Source organism: Carcharodon carcharias, chromosome 10 (assembly GCF_017639515.1).
Source record: "Carcharodon carcharias isolate sCarCar2 chromosome 10, sCarCar2.pri, whole genome shotgun sequence".
NCBI lineage: Eukaryota > Metazoa > Chordata > Chondrichthyes > Lamniformes > Lamnidae > Carcharodon > Carcharodon carcharias.
In genome coordinates this window covers 147,965,558-147,979,970 of record NC_054476.1, presented here as the reverse complement: position 1 = coordinate 147,979,970, position 14,413 = coordinate 147,965,558, and the positions used below count along the sequence as shown (strand labels likewise).

Sequence of the window (14,413 nt, the reverse complement as noted above, 5' to 3'; positions counted from 1 at the left end):
CTTTGTGGGTAGAGCTTAGGAATAAAAAAGGGGCAGCCACATTATTAGGTGTTTATTATAGACCCCCAGATAGTCAGCAGGAACTTGAGGAGCAAATATGTGCACAGTTTGCCGAGGTGTGTAAAAACAATAACAATAGGGTCATTATATTAGGTGATTTCAACTTTCCAAACATTAATTGGGATAGACATAGTGTTAAGGGCTTGGATGGAGTGGATTTCTTGAAATGTGTACAGGAGAACTTTTTAGGTCAATACGTAGAGGACCCAACAAGGGACAGCGCAGTGCTGGAACTAATTCTGGGAAATGAAGCCGGATAGGTGGCTGAGGTGGTGGTGGGGGAGCATTTTAGTGATAGTGACCACAACGTGGTACAGTTTAAGTTTGTTATGGACAAAGAAATAGACAAGTTGCAAAAAAATGTTTTGGATTGGGGGAGAGTGGATTTTAGTAAAATAAGGCAGGATCTGGCCAATGTAGACTAGGAGCAGCAACTTGTCGGGGGCGTTCAAGCAGGAAATGGGGAGGGTACAGGCTCAACATGTTCCCTCTCGGGTGATAAGAAGGAGTAACAAGCCCAGAGAACTATGATATTCAGGTTATGATGAGCAGGAAAAGAGAGGCTTTTAGCAGGCACAAGGGAAGCAAATCAGCAGAGGCATTAGTGGAGTACAGAAAGTGCAGGGTGGAGCTTAAGAAAGCAATTAGGAGAGCAGAGAGGGGATATGAGAAAGCTCTGGCTGGTAAAAGTAGGGAAAATCCCAAGATATTCTATAAGTATATCAATGCGAAGAGGATAACCAGGGAAAGCATAGGGCCCATAAGGGACCAAGGGGGCAATCTACGGGTGGAGCCCAGAGAACGTCGCTAGAGTGTTGAATGGATACTTCACATCCTCATTCTCTTGGGTGAAGACGGATGAAGCTATTAAACTCAGAGAGAGACTGAGAGGTTCGAGCAAATTGATACAGGAAGTGACAAGGTATTCGAGGTGTTGGCAGGCTTAAAAGTGGACCAATCTCCAGGTCTGGATGATATGTCCCAGACTGCTGAGGGAGGCAAGGGAGGAGATCGCAGGGGCTCTGACCCAAATTATTAATTCCTCTCTGGCCACGGGGAGAGGTGCCAGAGGACTGGAGAACAACTAATGTGGTTCCGCTATTTAAGAAGGGTCTGTAGAGATAAGCCAGGGAACTACAGGCCAGTGAGTTTCACGTCAGTGTAGGGAAACTATTAGAGAAATTTCTGAAGGAAAGAATCTATTTCCCCTTGGAGAGGCAAGGTTTGATCAGGAATAGTCAGCATGGCTTTGTCAGAGGGAGGTCATGCCTAACAAATTTGATTGAATTTTTTGAGGAGGTGACCAGGTGTGTAGATGAGGGTAATGCAGTTGATGTAGTTTATATGGATTTCAGCAAAGCCTTTAAGGTCCCATGTGGGAGACTTATAAAGAAGGCAAATGCACATGGGATACAGGATAATTTGATAAGATGGATTCAAAATTCGCTTAGTTGTAGGAGATAGAGGGTGATGACAGAAGGATGCTTAAGTGACTGGAAGCCAGTGTCCAGTGGCATACCACAGGGATCTGTGCTGGATCCCCTATTATTTGTCATTTATATTAACGACATAGATGACTATGTGGAGGTTAGGATTAGTAAGTTTGCGGATGACAAAGATTGGCTGGGTGGTTAACAGTGGGGTTGAGTGTCTTGGGCTACGGGAAGATATAGACGGGATGGTCAAATGGGCAAATAAGTGGCAGATGGAATTTAACCCTGAAAAATATGAGGTGATACACTTTTGGAAGGAGCAATTTGACAAGGAAGTATTCAATGAACGGCATGACACTAGGAAGTTCTGAGGAACAAAGGGGCCTTAGCGTGTGTGTCCATAGATCTCTGAAGGCGGAGGGGCATGTTAGTGGGGTGGTGATAAAGGCATATGGGACACTTGCCTTTATCAATTGAGGCATAGATTACAAAAGTAGGGAGGTCATGTTGGTGTTGTATAGAACCTTGGTGAGGCCACAGCTGGAGTACTGTGTGCAGTTCTGGTCACCACATTATAGGAAGGATGTGATTGCACTGGATGGGGTGCAGAGGAGATTCACCAGGACGTTGCCTGGGATGAAACATTTAAGTTATAAAGAGAGGTTGGATAGACTTGGGTTGTTTTTGTTGGAGCAGAGAAGACTTGGGGGGCGACCTGATCGAGGTGTACAAGATTGAGGGGCGTGGATAGGGAGCAGCTGTTCCCCTTAGTTGAAGGGTCAGTCACAAGGGGACATAAGTTCAAGATGAGGGGCAGGAGGTTTAGGGGGGGATGTGAGTAAAAGCTGTTTTACCCAGAGGGCGATGACAGTCTGGAATGCACTGCCTGAGAGGGTGGTGGAGGCGGGTTGCCTCACATCCTTTAAAAAGTACCTGGATGAGCACATGGCACGTCATAATGTTCAAGGCTATGGGCCAAGTGCTGGTAAATGGGATTAGGTAGGTAGGTCAGGTATTTCTCACGTGTCGGTGCAGACTCGATGGGCCAAAGGGCCTCTTCTGCTCTGTGATTCTGTGACCTGTTCATCTTTCTTGTGGATTGAGCAATGGTTGGGAATGGAGGCGTGTTCTTAATTGTGTTCAAGATGGCCACCGATGAGGCTGCTGTGCAGCTTTTAGTATGTGTGTAAAATTACCTGCAAGCATTGGTGTTCAAACCTCTTCCATGAAATTCCTGATTTTCTTCATGAAATAGCTCTTTTTGTTTTTACCTTCTTGCCTTGGCTTGTCATGAAACAATATGGGCAATGTGAGTCGATATGTGGGTGGCCCATTTAGTTTTAGTAGATTAATTGTTGTGATGGCTGCTGAAGTCAGTGTTGAATCGCTTAGAATTTGGTGCTTAGCCGCTCTGTTACAGGCATATTTCTTAGGTTTACTGTAAGACCAGTTTTTGTTTGCATTTTGGAAGTGGGAGTTTGTCAAAGGGACTCTTTGAACTAGGGGAGAAAGTGATTATCTTGTTTTTTAACATTGATCATGTCCTCCACTCAGAGAATTTCACTCGCCAACCTAAAGGAACATGAAAGCTCAAATTCCTCTTGCTTCCACTGAGCACCTCAGGCCTAACCATATTGTCAAGTACATACTATTTTTTCGGACATTTCTTCTTGCTTCTCCCCTCCCGCTACTGCTAAATCCCCGTGCAATGTTTACATCTCTTATGCTCTGTGTAAATGTTTTCTTTCCCAGTGGAATTCCTTATTTGTCTGTAGCTTTTCCTGTTTTGTTTTCTGTTTCCTTTCCATGCAACCAAAACGTTAGTGGAGATAGTTTCACAAATTACAGTTGTCCAGTGAACCCTGCTGGTAAGAATGTGGGCAGCAAGTAAGGACAGGAGAAGATTAGACTCCTCTCTAATGCCTCCCACAATTGATTAGTCTGCTTCCATTTGCGCATGTGCAAAGAATGACTGCTAGGGCAAAGAGCTGGAAGGTGACTGGCATCCATTGACTGAACCAGCAAGAGTTACTCTATTCAGATTAGCCATCTGGATAACACCGTGAAATTTTGTTGCAACTTGAGCTGTCTCTTTAGAAGAGTAGAGAGCAATTTTAAAAATGAAGAATCCACTAATATTTGTTCATTGAGCTGCTTATTTGCTTTGTCATGCAATTGCAAGTTTATTTTTAAGTAGGAAAATCTGTTGCTTCAAATAGAATGTAGACACTGGTAATGTCAGGCCTGGCTTGAAATGATGTTGTTTGCTTATGCTGTAACTTTGAAGCTATTGCAAATTAACTGCTATTTATATTCTGCGTTATCAGTCCAGTATATGTAACGTATATTGTACTAGTTCCAGTGGTTGGAAGCAACAATAAATAGTCGAGATCAAGAGTTGTCCTAATTATGGATTTGTAATCGGGGCCTTCTAGTAACTTCTGACAATGTGTTTTCAACTGGCACTGCTCATAAGCAGGCAAACAGTCTATGGTCTGTGATAACGGTCTGAAATGATTTTCTCTCCTCCTCCACACCCCAATGACCTGCAGTGAGTGTCTTGCCAAATGATGTATTTTAAAAGTGGGATTTGCCATTTGGGAAATTGCTAGGGCTCTGATACTTGTTTAGCTGTTTAATGTGGCATGCCACCATGTTATCTGTGTATACGAATATAGGGAATAGGAGCAGAAATAGTCCATTTGACCCCTCAAACCTGCTCTGCTATTCAATAAATTCATGGTTGATCTGTTTGTTTTGAATTCCACATTCCTATCTACTACTGATTAACCCTTGATTCCCTTGCCTCACAGGAATCTATCTACCTCCACCTTAAAAAAAAATTCAATGACTCTGCCTCCACTGCCTTCTGAGGCAAAGTCTCACTATCCTCAGGAAAAAATTTCTCCTCATCTCTGTCCTAAAAGGAGAGCCCCTGATTTAAGTGCCCAAGTTCTGGACTCACCTATAAGAGGGAACATCCTTTCTATGTCCACCTTGTTGAAACCGTTCAGGACCTTGTACTTCAATCAAGCAAGTCCTTGCTCTTCTAAACTTCAGTGGAGACAAACTCCGTTTGCTTCACTAGTGATTTGTAATATCACCAAGCTTTCCTTTCCCTTTGATTTCCTTCTGATTTACAGCTAATACTGGAATGTTTTAAGTATTTTCCTATAGTGAAGACAGAAGCAAAATATTTGTTCATTTCATCTGCCATTTCCTTATCTACTATTATTAGTCCTCGTTCTCATTGTTCAGAGGACCAACATTCGCTGTACTTTTTTCCTTTTCAAAAAAATTATAGAAACTCCTATCCCTTTTTACATTTTTAGCTAGCTTCCTATCATACTCTGATTTCTTTCTTCTGATTAACCTTTGTCATTCTTTGCTGTACTTTGTATTCTGACCAACCATCTAACCTGCCACTTATCTTTGCACAGCTATATGCTTTTTCCTTAAGTTTGATGCTTTCCTTAACTTTATTTAACTACGGATGGTAGGTCCTCGCCTTAGAATTTTCCTTTATAGTGAGAATGTACTTATTCTGAATATTCTGAAGTATCCCCATAAATGTCTGCCATTGCTTTTCTATTGATCTATCACCTAACCTAGTACCCCAGTTCACTTCAGCTAGCTCAACTTTTATGCCTTCATAGTTGCCCTTATTTAAGTTTTAAATACTAGTCTTAGGCCCACTCTTCTCCCTTTCAAACTGGATGTAAAATTCAGTCATGTTGTGGTTGCTGCTACTGAGGAGTGCCTTTACTCTAAAGTCATTCATTAATCCTGTCACATTACACAATACCAAGTTTAATATAGCTTGCCCTCTGGTTGCAGAAAATGCTGGTCTAAGAAACGGCCTCAAAAGCATTCTATGAACTCCTCATTCAGGCTACTACTGCCAGTCTTTTTTCTCCTCCCCCCCAGTTTATATGTAGATTAAAATCATCCATAATTATTGCCATCCCTCTATCACAAGCATCCAATATTTCTTCTTGTATACTTTGTCCTACATTGTGGTTACTATTAGGGGGCCTGTGACCACTCCCACTAGTGACTTCTTTCCTTTACCATTCCTCATCTCCACCCAAACTGGTTCTACATCCTGATCTCATGAACCAAGGTTGTCTCTAACTAATGCACCAAGGTTATCCTTGATTAACATTGCCGCCACTCCACCTTTACCTAGCTTCCTATTCTTCTTGAACAGCGCATACTGTTAATATTTAGGACCCAATCCTTGTCCTCCTGCAGCTGCGTCTCCATAATGGCTATCAGATCATATTTATTTACTTCAGTGTGTGCTATTTGTTATGAATGGTATGTTCATTCAGTTACAGAGCCTTTAGTTTTATGTTTTAGTTATCTTTATAACATCTAGTCTTGACTGGTGTATTGATAGGTTTCTTTTCTCTCTCCCTTTCTGTCATTCTCTGACTCCCATATTACTATTTTGTCCTCCTGCCTTGACTGTGCCCATTTGCTTTCGTACATCAACCCAAGTTTGATCCCTCGCCTCCACCTATCCCTTATTTAGTCTAAAGCCCTCTCTACTTCTCCTCTAGTTATGTGGCTTGTGAGAACAGTGATCCCAGCATGGTTCAGGTGTAGATTGTCTCAGTGGTCCGCCCCCAATTTCTTTAGTACTGATGTCAGTGCCCTACAAACAGGAAACCACTTCTCCCACACCAGTGTTTGAGCCATGCGTTCATCTCTCTAACCTCATTTGCCCCATTCCAATTTGCACATGGCTCAGGTAATAATCCAGAGATTATTACCTTTTTTGAGGTTCTGCTTTTTTAATTTGATACCTAGCTCCTCATATACTGATTGTGCAGAACATTTTTTTCTTTTGCCTATGTTGTTGACGTTGACCATGACAACTGGATCTGAACCCTGGCACTGGGCAGACAACACAGCCTTCTGGACTCTTGCTCTTTGCTCAGAGAGCAGTGTTAATCCCCCTCATTATACTGTCCCCCTGCTACCGCTACATTTCTGTTTTCTCCCCTGCCCCCCCACTTGAATGGCTTCTTGTACCCTGGTGCCAACCTGCTCATTCACCTTGTAGACCTTGCTTTTGTTCTCACAGGTTGTGAGCACCTCAAACCTGTTTGACAATTGCAAAGTCTGAGCCTCCCCCACAACTGTCTGCTTGGACACTCCACCTGCCTCACTCATGGTTACATTTTTTTGTCCCTCACCACTGACTGAAACAGACAACGCTATTCTAAATGGTGTGACTGTCTTCTGGAACAAAGTGTCTGGGTATTTCTCCCCCTCCCTTGTGTTGTGCAGTGTCTGCAGTTTGGTTTCCAAATCAGTGATCCTGATCCGGAACTCCTAGCTGCTTGCGCTTTCTGCAGATGTGTTTGTCATGGATTGCCTTGGTGTTCAGAAGCTCCTACATTCCACAGCTGCAGCGTAACACAACGTCTTGCCATTGTTACTTAGGTTATTTAGTTAATTTAATTTAGTTATCTTAATTAACTTGGATTTCCTATGTATACTACACTGACACCTCTTTTTCCCCCATGCACCGAATTCCCATGTGAACCTAATTTGATACTCACTCTGTCCCCATCTCATTCAGACATAGTCTCCTATCTTCTCAGGTGCCCCTTACTATAGGAAATTATTCTATCGCAACAAGAGCGTGAGTAACAAAAAGTTCATATTTTCTGAGAAAATGCTGACACTGTCCATTTTGCTCCTGTGATAGCACAGAACAAAAGAGGTGTTGGCTTTTTCCCCACTGTGTAGCTTGAAGCCTAAACTACTGAAATGACAATACTCTTTCGCACCTTTTGCTCTGCTTCTCCACCCCACCACCACTGGCAACCCCAGTATGTGCACTCTCAAAATGAAATTATTAAAGATCTTGCCAAGTATCTGATCAAAAAGCAGTAGTAAATAACCTGGCTCTGTAGACAGTTTCAGAAAATCAGCAAAGCAAGTGACCAAGATTACCTGTTCACCCCAATTCTGCAACCCCCCCCAGCCCACACTGTCTGGGCTTTGCTGTATAGTTTATTGATCTTTCATGGAATGCCTCCATTAGGATTGTTTTTCTAGCTTCTCAAACTTAAAATTGTGCAAATTTCTTGCATATACAGTGAGCTGGTAAAACTGAATGCAGATGTTCTTGATAGCTTTTCAGTGCATAATAATCAAATCAGTTACCAAAATGTGCATTTGACTGAACTTTGAAGCACATTGATTAATAGAAGGGAGCCTGCAGTAAGTTTTAAATAATTTTTTACAATAGTTTTATTTCACAGTAGCTTTTTATTTTTTTGTGGCATTTTCTTAACTTTTTCACACTTTGGTCTCTCCATGGCACATTTGAACTATTCCAAGGAATTTGCTACTTGGTCTAGAGCTGATCAGTGGAATATAAGTGAGAATAATTTGGACTAAATGTTTTTTTTTTGGTCTTGCCTCCTTTCTGTGGGGGGATGGCTAGGCATTTATTTGGTGTAAATATAGAAATGAGTTAACAAAGTGAGTGTTAGCCCTATAGAAAGTGAGTCTGGAGAATTGATAGTAGAAAATGAGGAGATGGCAGATGAATGTAATGGGTATTTTGCATCAGTTTTCACTATAGAGAATACAAGTAACATCGCAGAAACAACTGTAAACCTGGAAATGGGGAGGAAGTCAGGAAAGCTACTGTCACCAGAGAAGTGGTACTGAGTAAATTGTTGGAGTTGAGGGCTGACGAGTCTGGGGCCTGATGGATTTCATCCTAGGGTCTTAAAAGAAGTGGCCAGTGAGATAGTTGATGCATTGGTTTTAATTTTCCAAAACTCCCTAGATTTGGCGAAGGTCCCATTAGATTGGAAGATAGCGAATGTAACTCCCATTTTTCAAAAAGGGAGAGAAGACAAAGTGAGAAACTACGGGCCACTTAGCGTAATACCTGTAGTAGGGAAAATGTTAGAAGCTATTATTAAAGAAGTTATAGCAGGCACTTAGATAAGCTCAAGGTCATGAGGCAGAGTCAACATGCTTTTGTGAAAGGGAAATCGTGTTGAACCAACTTATTGGAGTTCTTTGAGGACGTAACAGGTGCTGTGGTTAAAGGGGAACCAGTGGATATATTGTACTTGGATTTCTAGAAGGCATTTGATTACGTGCCACATCAAAGGTTATGGCAGAAAATAAAAGCTTGTGATATAGTGGGTAACCTAGGTATGGATAAAAGATTGGCTGCCTGACAAGAAGCAGAGGGCCTCTTTCTGGTTGGCAGGATGTGACGAATGGTGTGCCACAGGGATCAGTGCTGGGGCCTCAGCTTTTTAACAATTTATATAAATTACTTGGATGAAGGGACCGAATGAATGGTTGCTAAATTTGCTGATGACACAAAGGTAGGTAGGAAAGTAAGTTATGAAGAGGACTTGAGGCTACAAAAAGATAAAGATGGATTAAGTGAGTGGACAAAGATCTAGCAAATGGAGTATAATGTGGGCAAATGTGAAATTGTTCATTTTAGCAGGGAGAATAAAGAGAAGCATATTATCTAAAATGGTGAAAGATTGCAGTGCTCTGAGGTGCAGAGGGATCTGGGTGTCCTAGTGCATGAATCTCAGAAGGCTGGTGTGCAGGTACAGCAAGTAATTAGGAAAGCTTATAGAATGCTGTAAGTTATTCTGAGGGGAATTGACTACAAAAGTAGGGAGGTTATGCTTCAGTTATACAGAGCACTAGTGAGACCACATCTGGAGTACTGTGTACAGTTTTTGTCATATTTAAGGAAGGATGTAAATGCGTTGGAAGCAGTTCAGAAGAAGGCTTACCAGACTAATACCTGGAAAGGGCATGTTGTCATGAGGAAAGGTTGGACAGGTTGGGCTTGTGTCCACGAGTTTAGAAGAGTAAGAGGCGACTTAATTGAAACATGTAAGACCCTGAGGGGTCTTGACGGGGTGGATGTGGGGATGATGCTCCCACTTGTGAGAGAATCTAGAATCAGGGGCCACTGTTTAAAAATAAGGGGTTGCCCATTTAAAACAGATGAAGTGAAATTTTTTCTGGGGGTCATGAGTCTTTGGAACTCTGCCTCCACCACCTTTTCAGGAATAGCTTTTGAATATTTTTAAGGCAGAGGTGAATAGATTCTTGATAAGCAAGGGGGTGATAGGTTATCGGAGGTAGGTGGGATGCAGATTTCAGGTTACCATCAGATCAGCCATGAGCTTATTAAATGGCGGAGCAGGCTTGAGGGACTGAATGACCTAGTCCTGCTCCTTGTTTATACATGTGTGGTAAGCTTGACCTGTTGAGCAGGAGCCTGCCTCCATATAGGATCAGAAATTCTAATTTCTTGAATTAGTCCTTTCTAGAAAAGTTGTTTTAATCAGTTTGTACACATATGTGCCTTGTAGAGATTTTCCAATATTGTAGTTCAGATGCTCCAAGATCCATGACCTCGTGTTCCTTTTCTTTCTGAAAGGTGCTTACTGAACAGGAAATTTGTGCGGATTGGGAAGTGGTTTGTGAAACCATATGAAAAGGATGAGAAACCGGTGAACAAGAGGTAAGAATGCTGAATCTTATCTGTGAAGTCCTTGGTTCTTGTAATTTGTGTCTGCCATCTTGATTTTGTGCAGAAATTTTAGCACTTGATTATTCCTTTGCAAGCTGTTTGAACCTTCAGTTTGCAATTGCTAATTTGTAGCATTTTTCTAACTTCCAGAGTCTCGGATAGATCAGGCCTTTTAAGCTTCTGTTGGGTCTTTTGAGTTCTAGACATGTAATTTTCTAAATGCTTGTTGGTGTGCAGAATTTTCATCTATTGCATTCTAAACATTGTGGGCCTGAAGAATTGTGTTAGACTGCCTCTCCCTCCCATGATTGATTTAGAGGCTACTCCCTCAGTAGTCGGGCACTTGTTCAGTCCTGGGAATTTCAAAATGTTGTGACCAAGAGGAAAAGCTACTTCTTCAGAACATGGGCAGTATAAAATATGGGAATGGGTCATGGTAGTTTTAAAAAAATTCTTTCATGGGGTTTGGGTGTCGCTGGCTAGGCCAACATTTATTTCCCACTCCTAATTGTCCATGGAAAGTTAGTGGTGAGCTGCTGCTTTGAATCGCTGCATTCATGTGGCGTAGGAGCACCCACAGTACTTCTTGGGCTATCCTGATTTAGATTATGTTGATGTACTTTTTTTTGTTTCTAGAATTTTGAGTTGATTTTCTCCCCCCCCCCCCCGCCCCCCGCAAGATGTGTGAATAATGTTTTTAATATACTACATGCAAAACGAAAGTAAAATCTATACCATTACCTGGTTGCAGAAGCCATCAGTTTTTTTTAATGGGCAACAATACATTAGCACCTTTTTGCATATTTTTGTTACAGAACACTTCTCATCTAAATTTGATTAGTTGCAAAAAATAACAAGTCACATTGAGGAGATTATAGGGCGTTTAGAAAATCATCATGCAATCAGGCAGAGTCAGCATGATTTTGTGCAAGGGAAATAGTGTTTGACTAATTTATTAGAGTCCTTTTGAGGAAGTAACAAGTAGTGTGGATAAAGGGGCACTTGTAGATGTATGTTTGGATTTCCAAAAGGCATTCAATAAGGTGTCCCATCAAAGGTTACTATGCAAAATAAGAGCTCATGGTGTAGGGGGAAAACGTTAGCATGGATGGAGGATCGCTTAGCTAATGGAAAGCTGAGAGTAGGGTTAAATGGGTCATTTTCAGGTTGGCATGATGTGACTAGTGGAATGCTGCAGGGATCAGCGCTGGGATCTCAACAATTTACAATTTACATCAACGACTTGGATTCAGGGACCAATTGTATGGTAGCTGAATTTGCAGTTGACCAAATATGTAGAAAAGTAAGTTGTCAAGAGGACATGAGGAGCCTGCAAAGGGATATTGTTAGGCTAAGTGGTGGGCAAAAATGTGGCAGATGGAGTACAATGTGGGAAAATGTGGACTAGTCCACTTTGACATGAAGAATAAGAAAAGCAGTATGTTATCTTCTGCAGAGAGTCTGTCGAACTCGGGTACAGAGGGATCTGGGTGTCCTGGTACATTTTTAAAATTCATTTATATGATGTGGGTGTCATTGGCTAGGCCAGCATTTATTGCCCATCCCGAATTGCTGTTGGTGAGCTTCCTTCAGAAATTGCTGCAGTCCATGTGGTGTAGGTACACCCACAGTGCAGTTAGGGAGGGAGTTCCATGATTTTCACCAGTGACAGTGAAGGTACGGTGATATTTTTCCAAGTTAGAATGGTGAATGGCTTGAGGATCTTCCAGTTGGTAGTGTTCCCTTGTGTCTGTTGCCCTTGTTCTTCTAGTTGGCAGTGGCTGTGGGTTTGGAAGGTGCTGTGCAAGGAGCCTTGGTAAGATCCTGCAGTGCATCTTGTAGATGGCACACTGTCACTGTGTGTCGGTAGTGAAGGGAATGAATGTTTGTGGAAGGGGTGCCAATCAAGTGGGCTGCTTTGCCTTGTATGATGTCAAGCTGCTTGGGTGTTGTTGGAGCTGCATTCATCCAGGCAAACGGAGTGCGTTCCCATCATGCTCCTGACTTGTGCTTTCTAGATGGTGGACAGGCTTTGGGGATTCAGGAGGTGAGTTACTTGCTGCAGAATTCCTAGCCTCTGATCTGCTCTTGCAGCCAGTGTATTTATATGGCTAGTCCAGTTCAGTTTCTGGTCAATAGAAACCCCCAGGGTGGTGTTAGTGGGGGATTCAATGATGGTAATACCATTGAATATGTAGAGGCGATGGTTAGATTCACTCTTGTTGGAGATGGCCTTTGCCTGGCCAAACAGGCAACTTTGTCAGCCCAAATGAGGATATTGTCCAGGTCTTGCTGCATTTGGACACGGACTGCTTCAGTATCTGAGTCGTTGCAAATGGTGCTGAACACAGTGCAATCGTCAGCTAACGTCCCCACTTCTGACCTTATGATGGAAGGAAGATTATTGATGAAGTAGCTGAAGATGGTTGGGCTGAGCACCCTACCCTGATGAACTCCTGTAGCGATATCCTGTAACTGAGATGATTGTCCCCCAACAACTACAGCCACTTAGGTTGTGCTAGGTATGACTCCAACCAGCAGAGAGTTTTCCCCCTGATTTAAGCGAGTGCCACTTGTAGCACTGTTGATGACCCCCTTCCATCACTTTTTTACTGATGGAGAGTAGACTGTGATCAGCCAGTAATTGCCTTCCTGTTTGTGTACAGGACATACCAGGACAATTTTTCACATTGCCAGGTAGGTGCCAGTGTTGTAGCTGTACAGGAATAGCTTGGCAAGGGGTGTGACAAGTTCTGGGGCACATGTCTTCTGTACTGTTCCTGGAATGTTCAGGGGCCCACAGCCTTTGTCATATCCAGTGCCTTCAACTGTTTCTTGATATCATGTGGAGTGAATCAAATTGACATCTGTAATGCAGGGGACCTGCTGAGAAGGCCTAGATGGATAATCCATTCAGCACCTCTGGTTGAAGATTGTGGCAAATGCTTCAGCGTTTTGCACTGATGTGCTGGGCTGCTTTCTTAATTGAGGATGGGGATATTTGTGGAGCTGCCGCTTCCAGTGTGTTGTTTAATTGTCCACTGTCATTCATGACTGGATGTGGCAGAACTGCAGAGCTGAGATCTGATCCATTGGTTGTGGGATTGCTTAGCTCTGCCTGTCACTTGATTATGCTGTTTGGCATGCAAGTAGTCCTGTGTAACTTCACCAGGTTGACACCTAAAAATGAGGTATGCCTGGTGCTGTTCCTGGCATGCCCTCCTGCACTCTACATTGAACCAGGGTTGATCCCCTGGCTTGTTGGTGATGGTACAGTGGGGGATATGCTGGACCATGAGGTTACAGATTATGGTTGAGTACAGTTCTCCTGTTGCTGATGGCCCACAGACACCATAAGTCATAAGATCATAAGACATAGGAGCGGAAGTAGACCATTTGGCCCATTGAGTCTGCTCTGCCATTTAATGAGATCGTGGCTGATATGATAATCCTCGACTCCACTTTCCTGCCTTTTCCCCACAACCCTTGATTCCCTTACTGATTAAAAATCTGTCTTTCTCAGCCTTGAATATACTTAATGACCAGCCTCTACAGCCCTTAGCAATGAAGAATTCCACAGATTTGACTACCCTGAGAGAAGAAATTTCCCCTCATCTGTTTTAAATGGGCGCCCCCTTACTCTGAGATTATGCCCTCTGGCCCTAGACACCCACAGAGCTCACCATAGTGAACTTTTTCTTGGCTCCCTCCATTGCCAGTATATTTTTCCTTAGATAAGTGGACCAAAATTGTTCAGTATTTGAGGTGTGGTCTAACTAATGCCTTGTATAGTTTTAGCAAGACTTCCCTATTTTTATTCTCCTGAGCCTCATGGTTGCCCTGTCGACTTGCTAGAACTGTTTGGAATCTATCCCATTTAGCACAGTGGTAGTGCCACACAACATGATGGAGGGTATCCTCAATGTGCAGATGGGACTTTGTCTCCACCAGGACTGTGGGATGGTTACTGCTACCAATATTGTCATGGACAGATGCATCTGCAGCAGGCAGGTTGGTGAGGATGAGGTCAAATATGTTTTTACGCTCTTGTTGGTTCCTTCACCACCTGCTGCAGACCAGTCTAGCAGCTGTGTCCTATTAGGGCTTGGTCATTATTGGTGATATTGAGCCACTCTTGGTGATGGACATTGAAGTCCCCCATTCAGGGTACATCCTGCACCCTTGCCACTCTCGGTGCTTCCTCTGAGTGGTATTTAACACGGAGGAGTGCTGAGGTGGGGCGGTACATGGTAATCAGCAGCAGTTTTCCTTGCCCATGTTTGACCTGATGCCTTGAGATTTCATGGATCACAAACGGTTAGTTAGTCTGCTGGTCAAGCAATTGATTAGGAAGGCAAATGGAATATAA

The 14,413-nt window shown here is 42.8% G+C and overlaps 1 protein-coding gene across 3 annotated transcripts in view; it reads left to right on the top strand.

The window, feature by feature from the left end:
- med13a (mediator complex subunit 13a) overlaps window positions 1-14,413 on the top strand; it is a 192,553-nt gene that overhangs the window by 39,430 nt on the left and 138,710 nt on the right. For all 3 annotated transcript variants that reach the window (XM_041196888.1, XM_041196887.1, XM_041196889.1), the window contains exon 4: window positions 9,952-10,035. In XM_041196888.1, coding sequence (XP_041052822.1) covers window positions 9,952-10,035 — 84 coding nt within the window. The remainder of the gene's footprint in view (window positions 1-9,951; window positions 10,036-14,413) is intronic.